The following is a 19,403-nucleotide window of genomic DNA, read 5'->3' as shown; positions in this document are numbered from 1 at the left end:
CGAATCAGCATTTTAGTATCCTTTAGATAAATACCTAGTAGGGCAATCGTAGTCATAGGGTAGGTCTATTTTTAATTTTTTTAATGTTTACTTATTTTTGAGAGAGAATGAGTGGGAGAGAGGCAGAAAGAGAGGGAGACAGAGGTTCCAAAGCGGGCTCTGTGCTGAGAGCATAGAGCTGGATATGGGACTTAAACTCACAAACCGTGAGATCATGACCTGAGCAAAGTCAGACACTTAACTGACTGAGCCGCTCAGGTGCCCAGTATTTTTAATTTTTTGAGGAACTTCCATACTCCTTTCCAGAGTGACTACACCACAACCAACATACAAATGGGTTCGCCTTTCTCCGCATCCTCGTCAACATCTGTTGTTTCCTGTGTTGTTAATTTTAGCCATTCTGACAGGCGGGAAGTGGTACCTCATTGTGGTTTTGATTTGTATTTCCCTGATGATGAGTGATTTGAGCATCCTTTCAGAATTTCCTTTTAAAATTCACTCACTACTGCTTTGGGCCAGATTCCACTATATGCCATTTTTATTTTTTTATTTTATTATTTTTTTTAATATATGAAATTTATGGTCAAATTGGTTTCCATACAACACCCAGTGCTCATCCCAAAAGATGCCCTCTTCAATACCCATCACCCATCCTCCCCTCCCTCCCACCCCCCATCAGCCCTCAGTTTGTTCTCAGTTTTTAAGAGTCTCGTATGCTTTGGCTCTCTTCCACTCTAACCTCTTTTTTTCCTTCCCCTCCCCCATGGGTTCCTGTTAAGTTTCTCAGGATCCACATAAGAGTGAAAACATATGGTATCTGTCTTTCTCTGTATGTATATGCTGTTTTTAAATAACACTTTAGGGATATTTTTCTCTGATCCAGAATAAAGCATTACATGGAGCCATTGTGACCTTGAAAAGAGTGGGGGTTGGCAAATCGGAGACCAAATAGTGTCCTCAGATGTGTTTTGTTTGGCCAGCACTTTGTTTTTAAAAATTTTAAACTTAAATGCCTATAAGTCATGCCCTTTCAGATACCACCCCCAATATCTTACATTCGGTAGCCTCACACATTTAAATGTATGAGCTGCCAGATCACTGAAGGTCCTTCATTTCTCTACATGTGAATATATAACGTGAGTACCTGGATATATGACACTAAACTCAATGCTACATATAAACATGAGTGTGTGTTTTTTTTAACAACTTTAAATAAATGGCAACGATTTATTCACTTTTTAAAATCTTTTTCTCTGAAAGCAGCCACAAGTATTCCCAATGTTACCGAAATGAAAACCAACATGAGCCTTGGCTTGACACTCACAAGGAACGTAGGAACCGGAGGATTTCTCGTGAGTATTTACCTTTCAAATTCTCATCTGTCTCAAGAAAGTGTGAAGTTAGTGTCTTCTCGCCATCCTACCTATCAAATCAAATCTTGACATTTAATTATTAGAGTTTGCTTTGGGATAAATCATACCATGTGGATATCCAACGTGACATACCTATCTATTGGTATATAGGCTTATTAAGATACCCAGTAAAACCATTGCCATAGAATGTCTTAGAAGAAAGCAGCAAAAAGAACACCAATCCTTTGCCCTTGGAAAGTGTGCTTAGCATTTGTTGATAACAACATAATTCCAGGTCCTGTTTCTTCTTCCCATAGGAATTTTAAGATAGGTACTGCTAATTCAGAGAGTGCATTTCCAGGCTGAAGAGTATTTCTGTCTTTAACCATTTGCTATAACCCTTTGGCAAATCTGATATCATTTAAGTCATGTCTTGGTCCCTCATCTTATTTCATGTTAGTGTTTATTCTCATTGAGTTTCTAGAATGCTGTGAGAAAACATTACAAGTCAGTGAAATAGAAATACCTTCTTTAACAAGTGGTTTGGGGACAACTAATTGGTTAATAACTTGTATATCCAAATATACTTTCAAGTGGATTAGAGTTAATATAAAAAACTGGAAGAAAATGAAAATTTTAGAAAATTTATAAGCTTGGAACTAACAGAAGAAATAATATAGGAAATTGTTGAAAAGATTAATTTGACTATATAAAAAATGAAAACCATCACATGCCAAAAAAAAAGTTTTTGAGGCAAATAAAAACCCAATCTTACTAGACATTTCCACCAGCATATAGATGATCCTAGTTATATTTATTGCCCTGTTAAAATAGCCATAGAAAACTTAATTTAACTTTACATTAGTTATGTCTATACCATCGACATGCTAACTCAAAAGCCTAGATGTATAACTTAACTATTCTAAGAATATAATTAATTTTGAACAATGTCATTCTCCTTTTACTAATAGATATTAGTATTCAAACATTGGTACCACTCAATAACTCAGATATTACTTATAATATGTGTAATTCAAAGCATAAATAAATAGTGCAATGAATCTTCATCGTTCATGATATTCCAAAGTTTTAAAAATAGGATTGTTTTCATCTCTTTTTGTTTGCTTATTTGCTTTTGAGGTTGAATAAATTTAAGAAAAGGAACATATTGAGATATAGGGATTACAGGACGTACTTCTAAATTCTCAATTTGTAACTTCAGATAAAGTAAAATAAAATTGCAAGAGAATTTAAGAGATTAATTTAACAACCAATGTAGCAAGCAGAGAAGGAGGGAAGAGAGAGGGAAGGAGAGAGAGGGGGAAAAAAAATCCAAAGCTTCCTTTACATACCTAAAAGGTCAAAATCTTAAGATACTCTTAAGAATTATGTGGAAAAGGCTGACAATCATCACATTTTTTTGAAACTGCTTAAGTTCTGGGCTTAAAGCAGGAATGTAGTTCTGGCATTAACAATTGGCATATTCTAATTTCAACTTCTTAATGCTGTTTTCCATTGCTTTTAAAACAAAAAAAAATTCTTGAACACTTCCTGAGTTATTATTTTTCAAGGTGATTTTAAAAAACCAACTTGGGGATGGGGATTGATTATACTAATCAATATAATTGGTATTCATTATTTGGTAAACTAATCAAAGGCATCAATTGTGATTTTTCCCTTAACTAATTGGCATCATGAAGTAGTGTTATGGGAGGAAGAACTATGGATTATTCACTGAGCATGAACTATGGCCACAGCTGCTTTTCCTTTGAGCAACCAACAATTAAACTGGGTCAAACAAATTCCCTTTTATTCTTCCAATTGTTTTTTTTTTTTTTGCAGGTTCATACTTTTTTGTTAAATTTTAATAATTGAACCAGAGCTTTACATAATGTTAAACTTTGTAGATGCTCTTTAGGATCTTAACTAGACTTCTCTTTCCCATTTTTCTCCTTTTACATCTAGCAGTTCTAACAGGATTTAATGTAATGTTTTTCTGGTGTGATTTAATCACAATTTTATCAGGAGTTCTTGGCATAGAAAGGCTGATGAAAAGGAAAGATCTGAGGTTGGGTTAATGGAGATATTAAGAATTGGAGTATGTATGATGTGGGCAAGGAGACAAGTGCCAGCTTGGATGACTTTTAGGCAGTGGAAATAGGGGGGTCAGAAGTCCTCAAATACTTTATAACATCATTAAAAGCTGGCAGTTCATGTACCTCATTTGTGTTTATTTAGTGGATTTTCCCAAAGAATTTGTCTTCTCGGACTCTCCTTGAAAATTTGGAAGATCTGGCAAAGCTGGCAATGGGCAGGAGCCATGGTGGCCTGCCCTTGTGTATGACACCTGGACTCTTCATTTACCATGGCATCTATACCAGCCCAGAGCACTCTTAGGTTCCTGCCTGATCCTGGGGCTTGTGGGTTCATGGTTTCCGCTGAATAGAATAAGTGGTAGTATACATATAATACAATAGTAAAAGTGAATAGTATAACCTTTGTTCAAGATAACAGTAGGGAAACCTGGGGTTCAGTTGGGTAAGCATCCAACTCTTGATTTCGGCTCAGGCCATGATCTCACAGTTCATGGGTTTGAGTCCCCACCCCATCCCCACCCCGCCATCAGGCTCTGCACTAACAGCACAGCATGGGGACTGCTTGGGATTCTCTTCTTCCCCCCTCTCTCTCTCTCTCTCTCTGCACCCCACCCCCCTGCGCTCCCTCTCCATCAGAGTGAGTAAATAAATAAACTTTGGGGGGAAAAAAAGAATAGCAACTGTAGTGATGCTGGCTAACAACTATGTGCCATGTGTTATTTACCCCACACTGTTCTAAATGCTTTACATCTAGAGAACCATTTAATCTTCACAACACCTTGCATGATAGTAGATATGATTATCCTCGTTTATAGATAAAGCCCCTGAAGTCCAGATAACTGAGAGACAAAAGATGAAGGAAAGCACCTCATTTCTCTAGTTCGGTGACCTGAGGGTCTCCTCCCTACACCGCTGACACCTGTCTCCCAGCCCAGCTGCTATCTTCTCCCTCCCTTCTGTTTGTTCTTTCTTTCTGAGGCACTTTCTCTCAGAGGCTTTTTTGACCCGATAGTTTCAAGAGTTGACAATTTCTAGTATCTTGTGTAATCATAGAAATGATCTCTGGGGCGAGGGGGGGGGGGGGAAGAAAGAAAGAAAGAAAGAGAGAGAGAGAGAGAGAGAGAGAGAGAGAGAGAGAGAGAGAGAAAGAAAGAAAGAAAGAAAGAAAGAAAGAAAGAAAGAAAGAAAGAAAAGAAAGAAGAAATGATCTCTAAGTTTTACAAATGGAGAAGTAGAAGACTAACATTTTCCATGTGTTTTGTCATTGTTCTCATTTCTTTGAAGACGTGTGGTCCCCTGTGGGCACAGCAATGCGGAAGCCAGTATTATGCAACTGGTGTTTGTTCTGATATCGGTCCCAATTTTCAGCTCTTGGCCAGCTTTGCACCTGCAGTTCAGAGTAAGTGATGAATGTGCAGAGGGTCCGAGCAATACCTTACATGAAGGGCAGAGGCGGGATTTATCAAGTACCACCCAACCCCTCTCAAGTCCATTTTACTTTGTCCTATTTGCATATAAGTGTGAAGAGTGACTTAACAATGGAAATCTGTTTCTTTCATCTTTTCCTGTGTAGCCTGCCCTTCCCTCATAGATGTTGTGGTTGTATGTGATGAGTCAAACAGTATTTATCCCTGGGATGCCGTAAAGAATTTTTTGGAAAAATTTGTCCAAGGCCTGGATATAGGCCCCACAAAGACACAGGTATGGACATGAATAATACATACACTAACCCACAGATTTCTTTCTAAGAAAATATTGTTAGATATGAGGTCTTAATATTTGCATTTGTCAAATCCCCACATTAAATGCATTTAATGTTAACCTTGACAGTTAATTGAAATTTGCACTACATTGAGTTTTTCTGTCTATGACATTGCCCAGCATTGGTCTTTGAGCTTAGATTTCTATTTCTGACAGGCATCAGATATAGGATGTAGCATTTTCATCTTTTTCAGCTGCTTATTTTTCCCTCCTATAACTTACGAATTTATCAATACATTTTAAAATCCAATATGTATTATTTTCTTGACAGCCACTTGGACTAATAATAAATTTCTTTTGTTGTCCTTGAATTTCTGGGATTTTTGTAGAGAAGTCAATAGACAGTCAATAGGCGCCTGGGTGGCTCAGTCCATTAAGCATCAGACTGATGATCTCACAGTTCATGAGTTCGAGCCCTGCATCAGGCTCTCAGCACAGAACCTGCTTCAGCTCCTCTGTCCCCTCTTTCTCTTCCCCTCCCCCATACATACTCCCACATGCTCTCTCTCTCTCTCCCTCCCTCTCAAAAATGAACATTTTTAAGTCTATAAACAGCATAATCCTATCTTGTTATTTTTTAGTCTTTTATCATATTTTACTCAGCCCTTGCTTTTTTACACAGAATAAGACTTTTTAATAATTTTGTATAGCTCTCCATGTTTTAAGGAGTCTTTAATTTGCTTTTCTATCTTCTTGAGATAGGCATCCAAAACTCAGGAACAGAAGCTTCACGCTTCCATAAAACTGAATAACATTTATTGTTAAAGTTCTGGGTCTTCTTTCTTTCTTTCTTTCCTATTGGATTTGCCCTTTCACGGTCATTCTGGTTGAACCAATATCAACAGAGCCAGTTGACAGAGTTCCCAGTGTATATTCTTGGGTTGTTCCTGTCATCTGATGCCTTGTGTCCAACATCTAGTAACAATTGTTAGAACATCTTCCCCTAAATGCTTCACGGTTAGCTATATCGAAATTTGATTTTCTGCTTTCCTGTATAGTATTACAAAATATTATTATACGTTTTCCATTGATGTTGCTTTTCAATACTAAGAGGACATTAATGTTCACCAAATCTTTGGAGGTTTCACTGTGGGCTTTTACCAGAAAATTCTATGAATAAGACCAGGTATAGCATTTCTTTCTGGATAGCATCCTGTTAAAGTCCCATTATAAGAGAAGTTTTCCTAGGTATCTGCTTGTTTTATCCATCTCTAAATGGACTTACCCCATAACATGACTTACTATATTTAATAGTCTCTTGAATGGAATTCATGGCCTTCCTACCCCCATGCATTTTCTTCATCTCTAGAGGTGATTTACACAGTCTCTTTTTCTTACCATCTAAATTTGACCTTTCTGTAAGTCCTAATATACTACATTTCCTTAAGTCTTCTATTCATTATTCCCCTTTCTCACACAGGAGTTTTGGGACTGTCATACCATCTTTCTCTCATATTAGACTTTGAAATTCATAGAGTGATTTTTGATCCTGTCCTCTCTCTCAAGTCTTACATCCTGTCCTAAAGAGAAGGCTCCAGAAATATATTTTTCACATCTTCCCAGTGCCTACTTAGTTGCTTCCTAGCAAAAGTAGCTGATTGAACTCAGAAATCCAGGCCTTGCCCCTTCCACCTTCCTTACGTACTGACCTCTATCTTAAGGGCCCCTTTACAATACTGACCTCTTATTGCTACTTCCTATTCTAGAAGCCCCCAACTCCTATGCATAGAGGATGATTTCAGTGCTGAGAATAAGGACATTAATAGAAGTATTTGGCCTTCTTGATCTAAAGAATTAGGGTATGTGCCCCAACCTTGTTCAGAAGTTGTTCCATCTGTCAGATTTCTCAGATGAGACTGTCTCTAATGGCATTTTCTCTGAAGGCCAAAAACCTCCTGCCTACTTGCACATATAGCAGCTTTCTTCCAAAGATGCTAAAGTCTGTGATTAGAGGAAATCCAGAACAATAAATGCATTCAAATTGACTGTTTTGATTAGCTCACTCTTTTTCTTTCATATTCAAATCTAATTCTTTGTTTATTTTGCACCTGTTTTTAATTGATAAGCTGTTATCTTCCATCTATGACTGCTTATAATTGTTTACATGTATATATATATTGTTAATCAGAAAGTTTATATCATTTTAATCTTTCTGTTATGAACTGGATTCTAATATTATCCGTATTAAAATATTATAAGGCACTGCTTAAAAATCCATTACTAGATAATCTATAACTATTGTAGTCAAAAATCTATAAATATTACTCTTGAGAACCAAATCATATATGATAGGACATGATCTTGCTTATCAACAAATACTACTGCTGTAACTAACAGCCACTAACAAAGAAGTCATTCCATTGGAAGAAAAATAGCTATTCTTAAGAACAAAATTGAAAATGCATATCAAATACTATCATCCCACTTCAAATGCACTTTTGATTTTGATTTATATTGGTTAATTAGAAATTATTTATAACTTAATGACAAGCCTTTAATAAACTTATGCTTTCTTGAAGGTGGGGTTAATTCAGTATGCCAACACACCAAGAGTTGTATTTAACCTGAACACTTTCGAAACCAAAGCTGCAATGATTGAAGCAACATCCCGGACATACCAATTTGGTGGAGATCTCACAAATACATTCAAAGCAATTCAATATGCAAAGTAAGTTATAATGTAAATAGCCCAAATATTTTGATAAAATAGAAGTGCTTTTAAGTAAGAAAGAAGAAAAAGAGACAAAGAAAAATAACATACTTAGTGCCCACACTTAAATCAGAAGTAATTAAGAAAAGTTCAAACATTCTGTCATTTGAACACTTTGAGAAGGCATTAGGAAATGAAATTTTAAAGTCTTAGATTTCTAGGATTTTTATAAAATATTCCATGATTTTTAAAGAAGATTTTAGGGGCGCCTGGGTGGCGCAGTCGGTTAAGCGTCCGACTTCAGCCAGGTCACGATCTCGCGGTCCGTGAGTTCGAGCCCCGCGTCAGGCTCTGGGCTGATGGCTCAGAGCCTGGAGCCTGTTTCCGATTCTGTGTCTCCCTCTCTCTCTGCCCCTCCCCCGTTCATGCTCTGTCTCTCTCTGTCCCAAAAATAAATAAACGTTAAAAAAAAAAAAAAAGAAGATTTTATATAAAGTAAAGGAAACAACATTAAAAGACCTTAGGTTAAGTAGGAAATGGAGCAATCTCCAATTATTTGTTAGTATTTATCAAGGCCACAGACAACTTGAGCTAATGGAGCCCTTCATGCACATTAAGAAGGGCCATAGAATCTTAAATGTTTATGAACTTGGAGTATGAATTGAATGGAATGGGCTCACTATACTTATTACAGTCCGGGTGGTGTGAATGTTACAACTGTATAACCCTCTCTTAATTTTTAGCTCAGTGTCTCTGTTTTCTCAGAACTCCTTTTAATCATATACCTTTACAAAAATGCTAAAGAGTCTCCTATTGTTAAAAAATAAATGAGAACAATAACTTCACCTTCCTTTAAGCCTACCTCCTGCCTTTGTCATCTTGTGCATTTCTTCCTTCAACTACCATAACTCCTTGAAAAATTGTCTATCCCCCCCCCCCACTTCCTTGAAACATATGGCTTGCCACCAGGTGAACGTAGCTCTCTTTATCAGCCAACAACCCAGTGGTCCTGCCTCAAACCTCATCATCTTTAGCTTCCCTTGCCATTTGCTGACGACGAACACAAACTGCTATTCCAGCCCCAGTTGCCATGACATCACAAACTTCTAGAATCCCTGCCAGCTTTTTGTCAACAATTTTGCCTCTTCACTGGCTCCTTTTCCTATTTTTTCTTTACTAAACAGAGCCCTCTTTTTTTCTTTTTTTTTTTTTATAGCTCTTTTCTCTTGGGCATTGTCTCCACTCTCATGGCATCCACATTAGCCCTGTGTGGGTCACCGCATTGCTATGTAGTCATTCTGAATTCCCTCCCAAAAATCCACACAGCCATTCAGTTGATGTTGGGTATATTTAATTTGGAGTGTTGGCTCACTTATCAAATTCAATACATCCTAAACCAGCCTTATTCTTTTCCCTACCCCTGCTCATGACTTTGCCGTTTGACTCATGCTACCACCTTTCCCCCAGGCATTCAAAGTAAACACTTGCTGGTTTTCTTTATTCTTTCTGTTCTTTCTTAATCGCACACATCTGGTCAGTCACCACATCCTGTCCTTTCTATTTCTGCATTTCCTATTGTATCCGCTCATTTTTCTAGATGTATATTGTAGTTGCTGTTTCTATCAACCATTGACTTTCCCTATATGTCTCATAAGCAGATGAGAAGATATGATTGGTTTGGTTAATCTCTATTGTCCCCATTGAGATGTTCTTTTGGGCCACGCTATCTCTGCTGGCCAGTCCATTGCCTTTTGGTGAAGTGCCCTTTATAGTCCAGTAAACTAGACTCAGAGGAAAAGTAGGTTGACATAGAAAATGGCCTAGAAGAAGCTACAGACTGCAGAGGGCTTGTGTTTTCAACAGAAAGTATGGATGTGGTATTTTTCCCTGTAAGGAGCCTGGGGACCTGGTAAGCTTTCCTCTCAAGAAGAATGGTCACTGTCTGAAGATGTGACTTTTTTTTAGCTTTTATTGTCCTTTTAGAACTTCGGTTTTCTCCCTATCATCTCTCTCTTACACTATTTCCCAAGCTAATAGAAATCTTGCTGCTGTTAAGAGAATTACTTAACTTCTTTTTTTTTTTTTTTTACTTTTTTATTATTTTTTTAATGTTTGTTTTTGAGAGAGAGAGAGACAGAGTGCAAGCAGGGCAGGGGCAGAGAGGGAGGGAGACTCAGAATCTGAAGCAGGCTCCAGGCTCTGAGCTGTCAGCACGGAGTCTGATGCAGGGCTCAAACTCACGAACCATGAGATCATGACCTGAGTCAAAGTCGGACACTTAACTCACTGAGCCACACAGTTACCCTGAGTGAGAATCACTTAACTGCTTACTCACATCTTCCAGAATTTAATTACCTTTCTTTCTTTCTTTCTCTTTTTCTTTTCTTTTCTTTTCTTTTCTTTTCTTTCTTTCTTTCTTTTTTTTTTTTTTTTTTTTTTTTTGGTCTGTTTCTTTACAACATCAAATAGAATTCTGACACTGTTTTAGTAAATATTGCCATTTTCCATTTATCTTATTTCATTGTGTGCCTATGGTTATCATCTATTATTCTAAGACCTGAAGGTAATCAGAACAAATGAGGCACCGTTTCTACCCTCAGAAATCTTATAATCATGCATGAGTTCATAAAGAGTATAATTCACTCAAAAAAATTTTCATGTAAGTACTGTATTCAAATTTGGGTGACAAATATAAAATCTTTTTCTATCCTTCTACATTCTATATAGAATACAGGAAAGTTTTAGGGATTAAAATGATATTCTCAGTGTTAAACATACTGAAATTAAAGTGTCCTTTACACATTCAGGTGAAAATATTTAGCAGGCATTGAATACACAACTTTGAAATGAGAGAAATAAATGGAAAAAGATGTAGACTTTCAGGTGTCATCATATAGGTGGTAGGTAGTCCAAAGGAGTGGGTGGCATTCCTCAGAAAGAAATACAAAAAGAGAATCCAGTAGACAGAGAAAATGTTATTGGACAACCGGATACCCATCTAAAAACAAAATAAAGCTGAATCCCTGACTCAGTCAAATCAAAATAAATTTCAGCTGCACCAAAAATTTAAATCTAGGAAAATGGAATTATTAAAGGACTATGAGAAACTGGGTGATTAAAAGAAACAAGTCATACAGCTCAGAGCCTGGAGCCTGCTTCATATTCTGGGTCTCTCTCTCTATCTCTTCCCCCTTCCCCACTCATGCTGTCTCTCTCTGTCTCTCAAAAATAAATAAACATTAAAAACATTTTTTAAATAAAAAAAAGAAACAAGTCATAGAGATAAGAAATCCTTTTAAAATACCATGTCAAATATAAAATAAACACATAAAAAGTTAATGGAATTGATTGTATCAAAATATTAAATTTCTATACAGAAGTGTATATATACCACTAAAATTTAAAAGATTAATGAACTGAAGAAAATATTTATATATATATATGACAAAAGATAATTTTCTTGACTAACAAAGATCTTATTAATTAGAAAAATAATGAACAATACAAAGAAAAATGGACAAAGATAAAGAAAAATCAAGAGTTCATAGAGAAAAAATATAAATGGCTAATATAAAATGCTCATTATCTCTTCATAATGAAGAAGTACATATTAAAACAATGATATATTATTTCTCACTTATTAAGAGAGATTTAACCCAATTTAAAAGTTTAATAATCCTCATTGTTAAGGAAAGGAGATGGAGAAACTTGCATTTTTTTACATTATCGTAATATAAATTGGTGGAAATTTTTAGAGGACAATCTGGCAATATCTGTCCAAACTTGAAATGTGTAAATCCTTTGTCCAAGTAGTTGCACTACTAAGATTTTATCCTAATGACACAGTTGGAAAAGTATGCCGAGATACATACACAAAGACATTTATTACAGTATTACTTGTAAAACTCAAAATGCCCTAAATGCACAATAATGAGGAATTGGTTAAACTATGGTTACCCCCAAATAATGAGATATTATGCAGCCATTAAAAAAGGAGAGCTTTGTATGTGCTGGTATAGAAAGAGCTCCATGAAAATGAAAAACAAGTGTATAGACTATGCCCCCCTTTGTGTGAATGTTTGAGGCATAGACTATGCACATACGTCTAAAGAAAATGTTTTCTATAAGGAAACATAAATTGATAAAAGTGGTTTCCTTCGGAACAGTGGCTTGGTGTCACATTTTTAAAAAATGTTTATTTGTGAGAGAGCGTGTGTGTGTGGGCATGTGAGCAGGGAAGGGGCAGAAAGGAGGAGACAGAGGATCTGAAGCGGGCTCTGCAGTGACAGCAGAGAGCCCGGTGTGGGGCTTGAACTCACAAACTGTGAGATCATGACCTGAGCTGAAGTCAGGTGCTTAACTGACTGATGAGAGACCCAGGTGCCCCTACATTTTTCTTTTATACCTTTCCAGGGCCTTCTGGGTGTCTCAGTCAGTGAAGCGTCTGACTCTTGATTTCGACTCAGGTCATGATCTCATGGTTCATGAGATGGAGCCCTGCATCAGGCTCCACGCTGTTAGGGGAGCCTGCTTGGGATTCTCTCTCTCCCTCTGTCTTAGCCCCAGGCCCCACTCACACTCACACACACATACTCTCTCTCTCTCAACACACACACATATATACATCTTTCCAAATGCTTTGAAATTGTTTTATCAACTGTACTTATTACTCTTTAAAGAACAATTTTGTATTGAAAAGTAAATGCAGATCCAATGAGTAAAATTGGTGACAGGATGGAATATCTTTGCTCTGTTAATTAGTATTAATGATTTTTTTCTGATCAGAAGATAATTCTAAGGATTCTTGATGTAAATACATGCACGTGTGCACAAATACACACACACACACGCACGCACATACCATGAAAACTATGCAAGATGTATATCTATTTCCCTTTAGGCTGCAAATAGAATGTAGGTAAATATGTCACCAGAACTGACATAGAGATAAATTCCAAGTCACAATAGGTCATGCTCAAAGAAGTTAGTTTCAGAACTAACTTCATGAAGAAGTTAAATTTCTAACTGGAGGTCCACATATTAGCTTCATCTTTTGATAGTGAGTTTTTAATTTTGTCTGCCACAGAGATTTTGCGTATGCAGCAGCTGCTGGAGGACGACCAGGTGCTACCAAAGTAATGGTGGTTGTAACTGATGGTGAATCACATGACGGTTCAATGCTGAAGGCCGTGATTGATGAATGCAACAATGACAATATACTGAGGTTTGGCATAGCGGTAAGTAGATTTTCTTTTTAGTTGTCTTTCAGTTAATGGGTGAGTGCTCACTTCCCAAGACCACACGCTCTCATTGGCTGCTCACAGCTTTATAGGAAAAGAAAATTTTTATTCTGTCTCCACGTCTTGTTGATTTTCAGTCCCATTGACTACAGGGTTATGGATTTACTTCTCCAGAGGCTCTATTCTGTTCAGAAATATAATACCAGAAAGTATAATGGGATAGTGGAGTACAGCTATAATGACCTTTTTTCTCTCTGTCTCTATTTTCAAGGTTCTTGGGTACTTAAACAGAAATGCCCTTGACACCAAAAATTTAATAAAAGAAATTAAAGCAATTGCCAGTATTCCAACAGAAAGATATTTTTTCAACGTGTCTGATGAAGCAGCTCTACTAGAAAAGGCTGGGACACTAGGAGAACAAATTTTTAGCATTGAAGGTAAAAGAACTCCATCTTTCAAAAACTTTTTTTGAGAATTCTTGATTTTATTACTGTATATTTACTCTAATAATGTTAACTTGTATACCTAATATGAAAGGACTCCGATGAATCAGTAAGAAAAGTAGACAACATAAATAAGTAGTTTATAGAAGATACAAATGGCTAGTAAACATAAGAAAATATTCCCAATTTCAGTAATTGTTTTAAAATATAAATTAAGTCAATGTTACTTTGTGCCTAAAGATAACAATGATTAGTAATATATGATCTTGGAGATATTATGGGGAAGCAGAGAAGCTCATATACTATTGATAAGATTATAAATTGTATAGCTTTGGGGGGAGGGCAATTTAGTAATATCTATTATAATTGTAAATAGTTTTACAATTTTTTACACTGCATATTTTATAATCATAAAAAGTTTTGTCTTTCTATCCTATTATACAATTTCTGAAATTCTTGAATTTGTTTACAACAAACATGTATACATTTAAGGTTAGAAAAGTATAGGGGTGCCTGGGTGGCTCAGTCTGTTAAGTGTCCGACTTTGGCTCGGGTCATGATCTCACGGTTCATGAGTTCGAGCCTTGCATCAGGCTCTGGGCTGTCAGCTCAGAGCCTGGAGCTTGCTTCGGATTCTGTGCCTCCCTCTCTCTCTCTGCCCCTCCCTCAATTGTACTGTGTCTCTCTCTGTCTCACAAAAACAAACAAAGGTTAAAAAAATTTTTTTTAAGTTAGAAAAGTATAGTGAAGATTTTTAATAGTTCAGATTTCAAGGAAATATGTTATTTACCAGATCTACAATAATTTACTTATATGGCCTTGGAAGGTCTAGTCGGTGTAGAAATACTCCATGTTTAAGAACTCACTGTTTGGAACACATTTCCCAGTTGGTAAAAAATCCCACATGATCCAAATTCTGGTTCCTGGTCATTAGTTCAAATAACTCTCAGCAGTAAAGAGCCTATTTTATTGAGCACCTGCTATATATCAGGTATCTTTCAGAAGCTGGGTCCAGGGGCATTGCCTAAATTAAGCATTAATTCCTGAGTCTTATCTTTATTTCCTGATTGTCCACTGGAGTCTTCTATCCAAAAAATATTATTGCTTCTTTAAACATCTGATGATACTTCTAAGCTGTTTAAATCAGCATCAAAATCCAAATCCAATGTGCTCTGAGATAATATAAAATTATTTGGCTTCCTATGGTACAACTTACACTTGTTTGTGGTGGCATTGACATGAATAATCACAATTCAACCTAAATGCTAATTAGAAATGATTTTGTGCCTTACCTGCTATTATGGATTTTGGGGAAGCACTGCGCTACTTTATTAAAAATTGTCTTGGGGCACCTGGCTGGCTCAGACAGTGGAGCATGTGACTCCTGATCTCGGGGTTGTGATTTTGAGCCACATATTGGGAGTAGCAATTACTTAAAAATAAAATCTTAAAGAAAATGAATCTCTTCTCATCCTTTGTAAATTATTACATCTTCTAAACAAGTGACTGTGTCATGTTATATATTATATATATTACTCTCTATGTCAAATTGTTGGTCTAGGAACTTATTCCTTTTTGTGAAGATTAATGAAATGTAACCATTTTGACCATACCGAGTCCTACAGCTCTGGTGTCAGAGGCAGGCACATATGTAGAAGTAGGACAAACTGCCCAATTGGTAAAATTCCTACTCAGTCTTGAATCCTGGATCCTGAAACCTCACCCAAATATCTGTCTGTTTAGTGTTCATGACATGTCAGCTACCTGGCTCTTCCAACTGCATCTGAGATATGTGTACACTTATTAGTACCGATATTTATTTATTTTTTATTTTTTTTAACGTTTATTTATTTTTGAGACAGAGAGAGACAGAGCATGAACGGGGGAGGGTCAGAGAGAGGGAGACACAGAATCTGAAACAGGATCCAGGCTCTGAGCTGTCAGCACAGAGCCCCACGCGGGGCTCGAACTCACGGACCGTGAGACCATGACCTGAGCCGAAGTCGGACGCTTAACCGACCAAGCCACCCAGGCGCCTCTAGTACCGATATTTAAAAGCTACAAATTCAGTTAATTTCTTAGCTAGGAATAATAACTTTTTTTAAAAAAGGCCATGACTTCAGTTTTATCTTACCTCATCCCCTATATTGAGTGTTTTTGATATCAAGAACATCCTAAGCATACAAGTAAATGCATTAATGAATAATCAAGATTAAGACCAACTTCAAACACTATCTTGGAAGTATTGCAGGTTCCCATATATGTTAGAATACTTCTTAGTGATTTCTCCATCCCAGAATATTTTTGAGTGACCATGAGAACATTGTGTGTGTGTGTGCATACGTGTGCATATGTTCACGTGCGTCTGTGTGTGCACGTGTGTTTGAAAATCTGATTTAAAATTTGACAGCAATATAATTCTCAAAATTACCTTTTTGCAGGTACTATTCAAGGAGGGGACAACTTCCAGATGGAAATGTCACAAGTGGGATTCAGCGCAGATTACTCTCCTCAAAAGGTGTGTAATCAGATAACTTCCAGCCATGCTGTCATTTGGCTCAACACCTCTGGGCACAGCGGCTTTATAGAGAGAGTGGAAAAAGGAGCCATGGAGTGAGCAAACGTTCAGCTTCTCAGTCATAGTTGTTTAGTTTCTTTGTGCTGCTGCTTTGTCAACTAAAAAGTGAAGGATAACAATGCCTTCTCTTCCACATTTCACAGGGAGTTTTTATGGAAAAAAAAAGAAAATGCTCCAAAGGGCAAGCACTATATTAATTCAAGGGATTGTCATTGCAGGAATCTCCTTTAAATCAATTAACTACCAGAAAAGTTTATTTAAAAAAAAACACACAAACTCTTGTTAGCACTGCCATTGGTGAATTCTGAGTTGCCAGAGTATCTCTTTTCTAAGAGCAGAGACAGAAGATAGGTGAAAAAGTGAGGAGTTAGGACACATGTGAGATGCAACGTCTTCTTAGCTCAGAAAATCCATTCTTCCTTGTCATAAACATCCACTTCCTAGGGCTCTGGTTCCAACTCTGCTCAGGGTCCTGGTGGGATAGTAAAGGGGCCCAGACGTAGTGACACTGGAAAAGCCTAGGGAACAGTATGAACTCAGAGAATTTGATTGCCAGAAGCAAGGATCAGGAACGGCTTGGGGTTTTTTTCTCGAGAATAAAAGGTGCTAACTTTTTCTGGATCACCAATCGTTAGAGATACTCACTCATAAAAGTTATGGGTTTTTCCCTCCGGAAAAAAAAATGTAAATGAACCCTCACACGGAGAATTTTGCACACACCTTCCTGAGATTTTTGTACACTTCCTGCAGTCCTTTCCTGCACCCCTGATTCACAGTCCCACATTTATGACAGTCATTCTCTTCATTTCATAGTCTCTTGTCCTCAAAATGGGCACATCATTTTCCAACCTGCTGTATTTTTAATGGCTTATATTTTTCAATCCAAAATCCGTAACTTTGGTGTTTTCTACGATCTAAGATCAAAAACTGAAAAAAATAATAAATCCCATCCTGACAACCCTGCCTTCTGTGGTGATGTATTGCTTTTGACTGTTTGGGTGGATGTTGAGTCCCTCAGAGCAGCCTGTATTTCTTGTGTGCCGCCCCCCACCCCTGCTGTGCTGACCGTGGCTATTCTCCACCAACTAGATTGAATGTTCTGCCCTAGTTAACCTTTCATCGCTGAGCTATTTTCAAATAGATGGGATAGGATATAGATGATGGAGGAACATCTGAGAAGTGACCAAGAGGAAAGAGAAAGAATGTTGAAAATAGAATAGGTCAGAAGGGGGCCTGCCAGGATGATGTGCCTGGAGAGCAGAAACACCCCACCTCTCTTCCTCTGCCAGCTGCACTTCCTATTTTCTCAAGCATGCCCCACATCCGACCGTGAACTTTTCTTATGACTATGTGAGACAGGAGGCTCATTTCTGACTTCTTTCTAACAGCTCACACTGTTTGGCGTTTGCAGATGGGCAAATTGGAAGGTGGCTATGTGTTTCTCCTGTAGCATAGTAGAGATTTATCTATAGAATGTATCAAGGTAACATAGCCTCAGGGAAGACTTTTCTCCAGCACAAAATATATTAAAACAATTTGGGCATATATCAATTTGGACATACATTCATATACATTTTACTTTATCATCTTCTCCTTAAATCTAGACCATTTATTTCAGTGTTTTGCCTCCCCTGCATTCTCGTGCCTTGAACATGGTTTATTTTCATGGTCTTCATTTTTCATTTATTTTAGGATATTCTGATGCTGGGTGCAGTAGGAGCTTATGGCTGGAGTGGTACCGTGGTCCAGCAGACATCTCATGGACATATGATCTTTCCTAAACAAGCCTTTGACCAAATTCTGCAAGATAAAAATCACAGTTCATATTTAGGTAAGGCATAGCAGCATTTGACTCAGAAAATTTAAGCTCCCTTTTTTTAAACTAGCCCCTTGCTGGGGGGCACCTGGGTGGCTTAGTCGGTTAAGCATCCAACTTCGGCTCAGGTCATGATTTTGTGGCTTGTGAGTTCGAGCCCCACATTGGGCTCTGTGCCGACAGCTCAGAGCGTAGAGCCTGCTTCAGCTTCTATCTCCCTTTCTCTCTGCCCCTCCTCTGCTCATGCTCTGTCTCTCTCTGTTTCTTAATAATAAATAAAGGTTAAAAACAATTTTGAAAAAACTAGCCCCTCTCTGAATTTCAAGATCCATTAAGCAAAGCCCTTGAAGTGTCATCTAATTATTATATTTACTACACATGTTTATGTTGCCTCTTTGCAAATCAGACCTTGGCTACAACTATTTAATGACATACTGTATTACACTTACTGATGTCTTCTGGCTATTCAAGCAGTAGTTATTCCTGGGAAGTGCTTGCGCTTCTCCCAAATGGAAATAGTTCCTAGAAGCCAATATAGTAAATGGGAGTCTTATATTAATTTAGAGTTCTTAGTCTTTTTGGTTCCTATAATAAGCAGCCACTGATTTTGAGTACCTACTATGGGACACTTCCTGAGCTGGCTATTCTATCTACATAAACATTTAAATCCTTCCCACAACCCTTTGAAGAAAGTATTATTATTCCCATTTTGCCGTTGAGAGCCAATGAGGTTAACAACTTGCCCAAAGGCAAACAACTCAGCAAGCGGCAAATCCAGAATTTGAACCTGGGACTGTCTGACTCCATAGCCTATGTTCTGTCCACTGCATTCCATTACCTTTTAAATTCATGTAATTGTTCATTCAAAAAATACTTGTTGAGTGCCAAGTTCCTGAGGGGCTGATGGGACAACCCAGAATCTAGGGCCTGTTTTACAGGCAGGTGTCACACCCGTGTGGAGCAGTGCTGCTGGAGCACACTTAGATCTGGGCATCGCCCTGAGGGAGCGCGGATCACACTGACTTCACCTTTGGCCCTCTGTCTTGTTCTCCCCTCTGGTGCACAGATGCTACCACTTAAAACAATTTTGTTAATGTTTATTCATTTTTTGAGAGAGAGAGAGAGAGAGACAGAGTGCAAGCGGGGGAGGGGCAGAGCGAGAGGGAGACACAGAATCCGAAGCAGGCTCCAGGCTCCGAGCCATCAGCACAGAGCCCGACGCGGGGCTCGAACCCAAGAAATGTGAGATCACGACCTGAGGTGAAGTCAGATGCTTAACCAACTGAGCCCCCCAAGCGCCCCCCAGATGCCACCACTTTAGATAAGCAGCAGAGGGCCCTGGGGCACAGGTGGCACCACTCTAGACAACTAGCAGACATCCTGTGGTGCACACATGGTGCTGCTTTAGGTAACTACCCTGTGACCTCACCACCATGCCCCTCCCTCCATAAAAACGGGAGATGAAGG

At 37.9% G+C, this 19,403-nt stretch overlaps 1 protein-coding gene across 1 annotated transcript in view; it reads left to right on the top strand.

The window, feature by feature from the left end:
• The window catches only part of ITGA2 (integrin subunit alpha 2), a 110,678-nt gene that overhangs the window by 46,816 nt on the left and 44,459 nt on the right, over positions 1–19,403 (top strand). Inside the window, exons 4-11 of the mRNA XM_045438253.1 lie at positions 1,261–1,352; positions 4,733–4,847; positions 5,022–5,149; positions 7,729–7,877; positions 12,946–13,096; positions 13,371–13,536; positions 15,984–16,060; positions 17,813–17,951. Coding sequence (XP_045294209.1) covers positions 1,261–1,352; positions 4,733–4,847; positions 5,022–5,149; positions 7,729–7,877; positions 12,946–13,096; positions 13,371–13,536; positions 15,984–16,060; positions 17,813–17,951 — 1,017 coding nt within the window. The remainder of the gene's footprint in view (positions 1–1,260; positions 1,353–4,732; positions 4,848–5,021; positions 5,150–7,728; positions 7,878–12,945; positions 13,097–13,370; positions 13,537–15,983; positions 16,061–17,812; positions 17,952–19,403) is intronic.

Source organism: Leopardus geoffroyi, chromosome A1 (assembly GCF_018350155.1).
Source record: "Leopardus geoffroyi isolate Oge1 chromosome A1, O.geoffroyi_Oge1_pat1.0, whole genome shotgun sequence".
Classification (NCBI taxonomy): domain Eukaryota; kingdom Metazoa; phylum Chordata; class Mammalia; order Carnivora; family Felidae; genus Leopardus; species Leopardus geoffroyi.
Note: the sequence above shows the minus strand (reverse complement) of the source record. Positions and strands in the feature narration are given on the sequence as shown.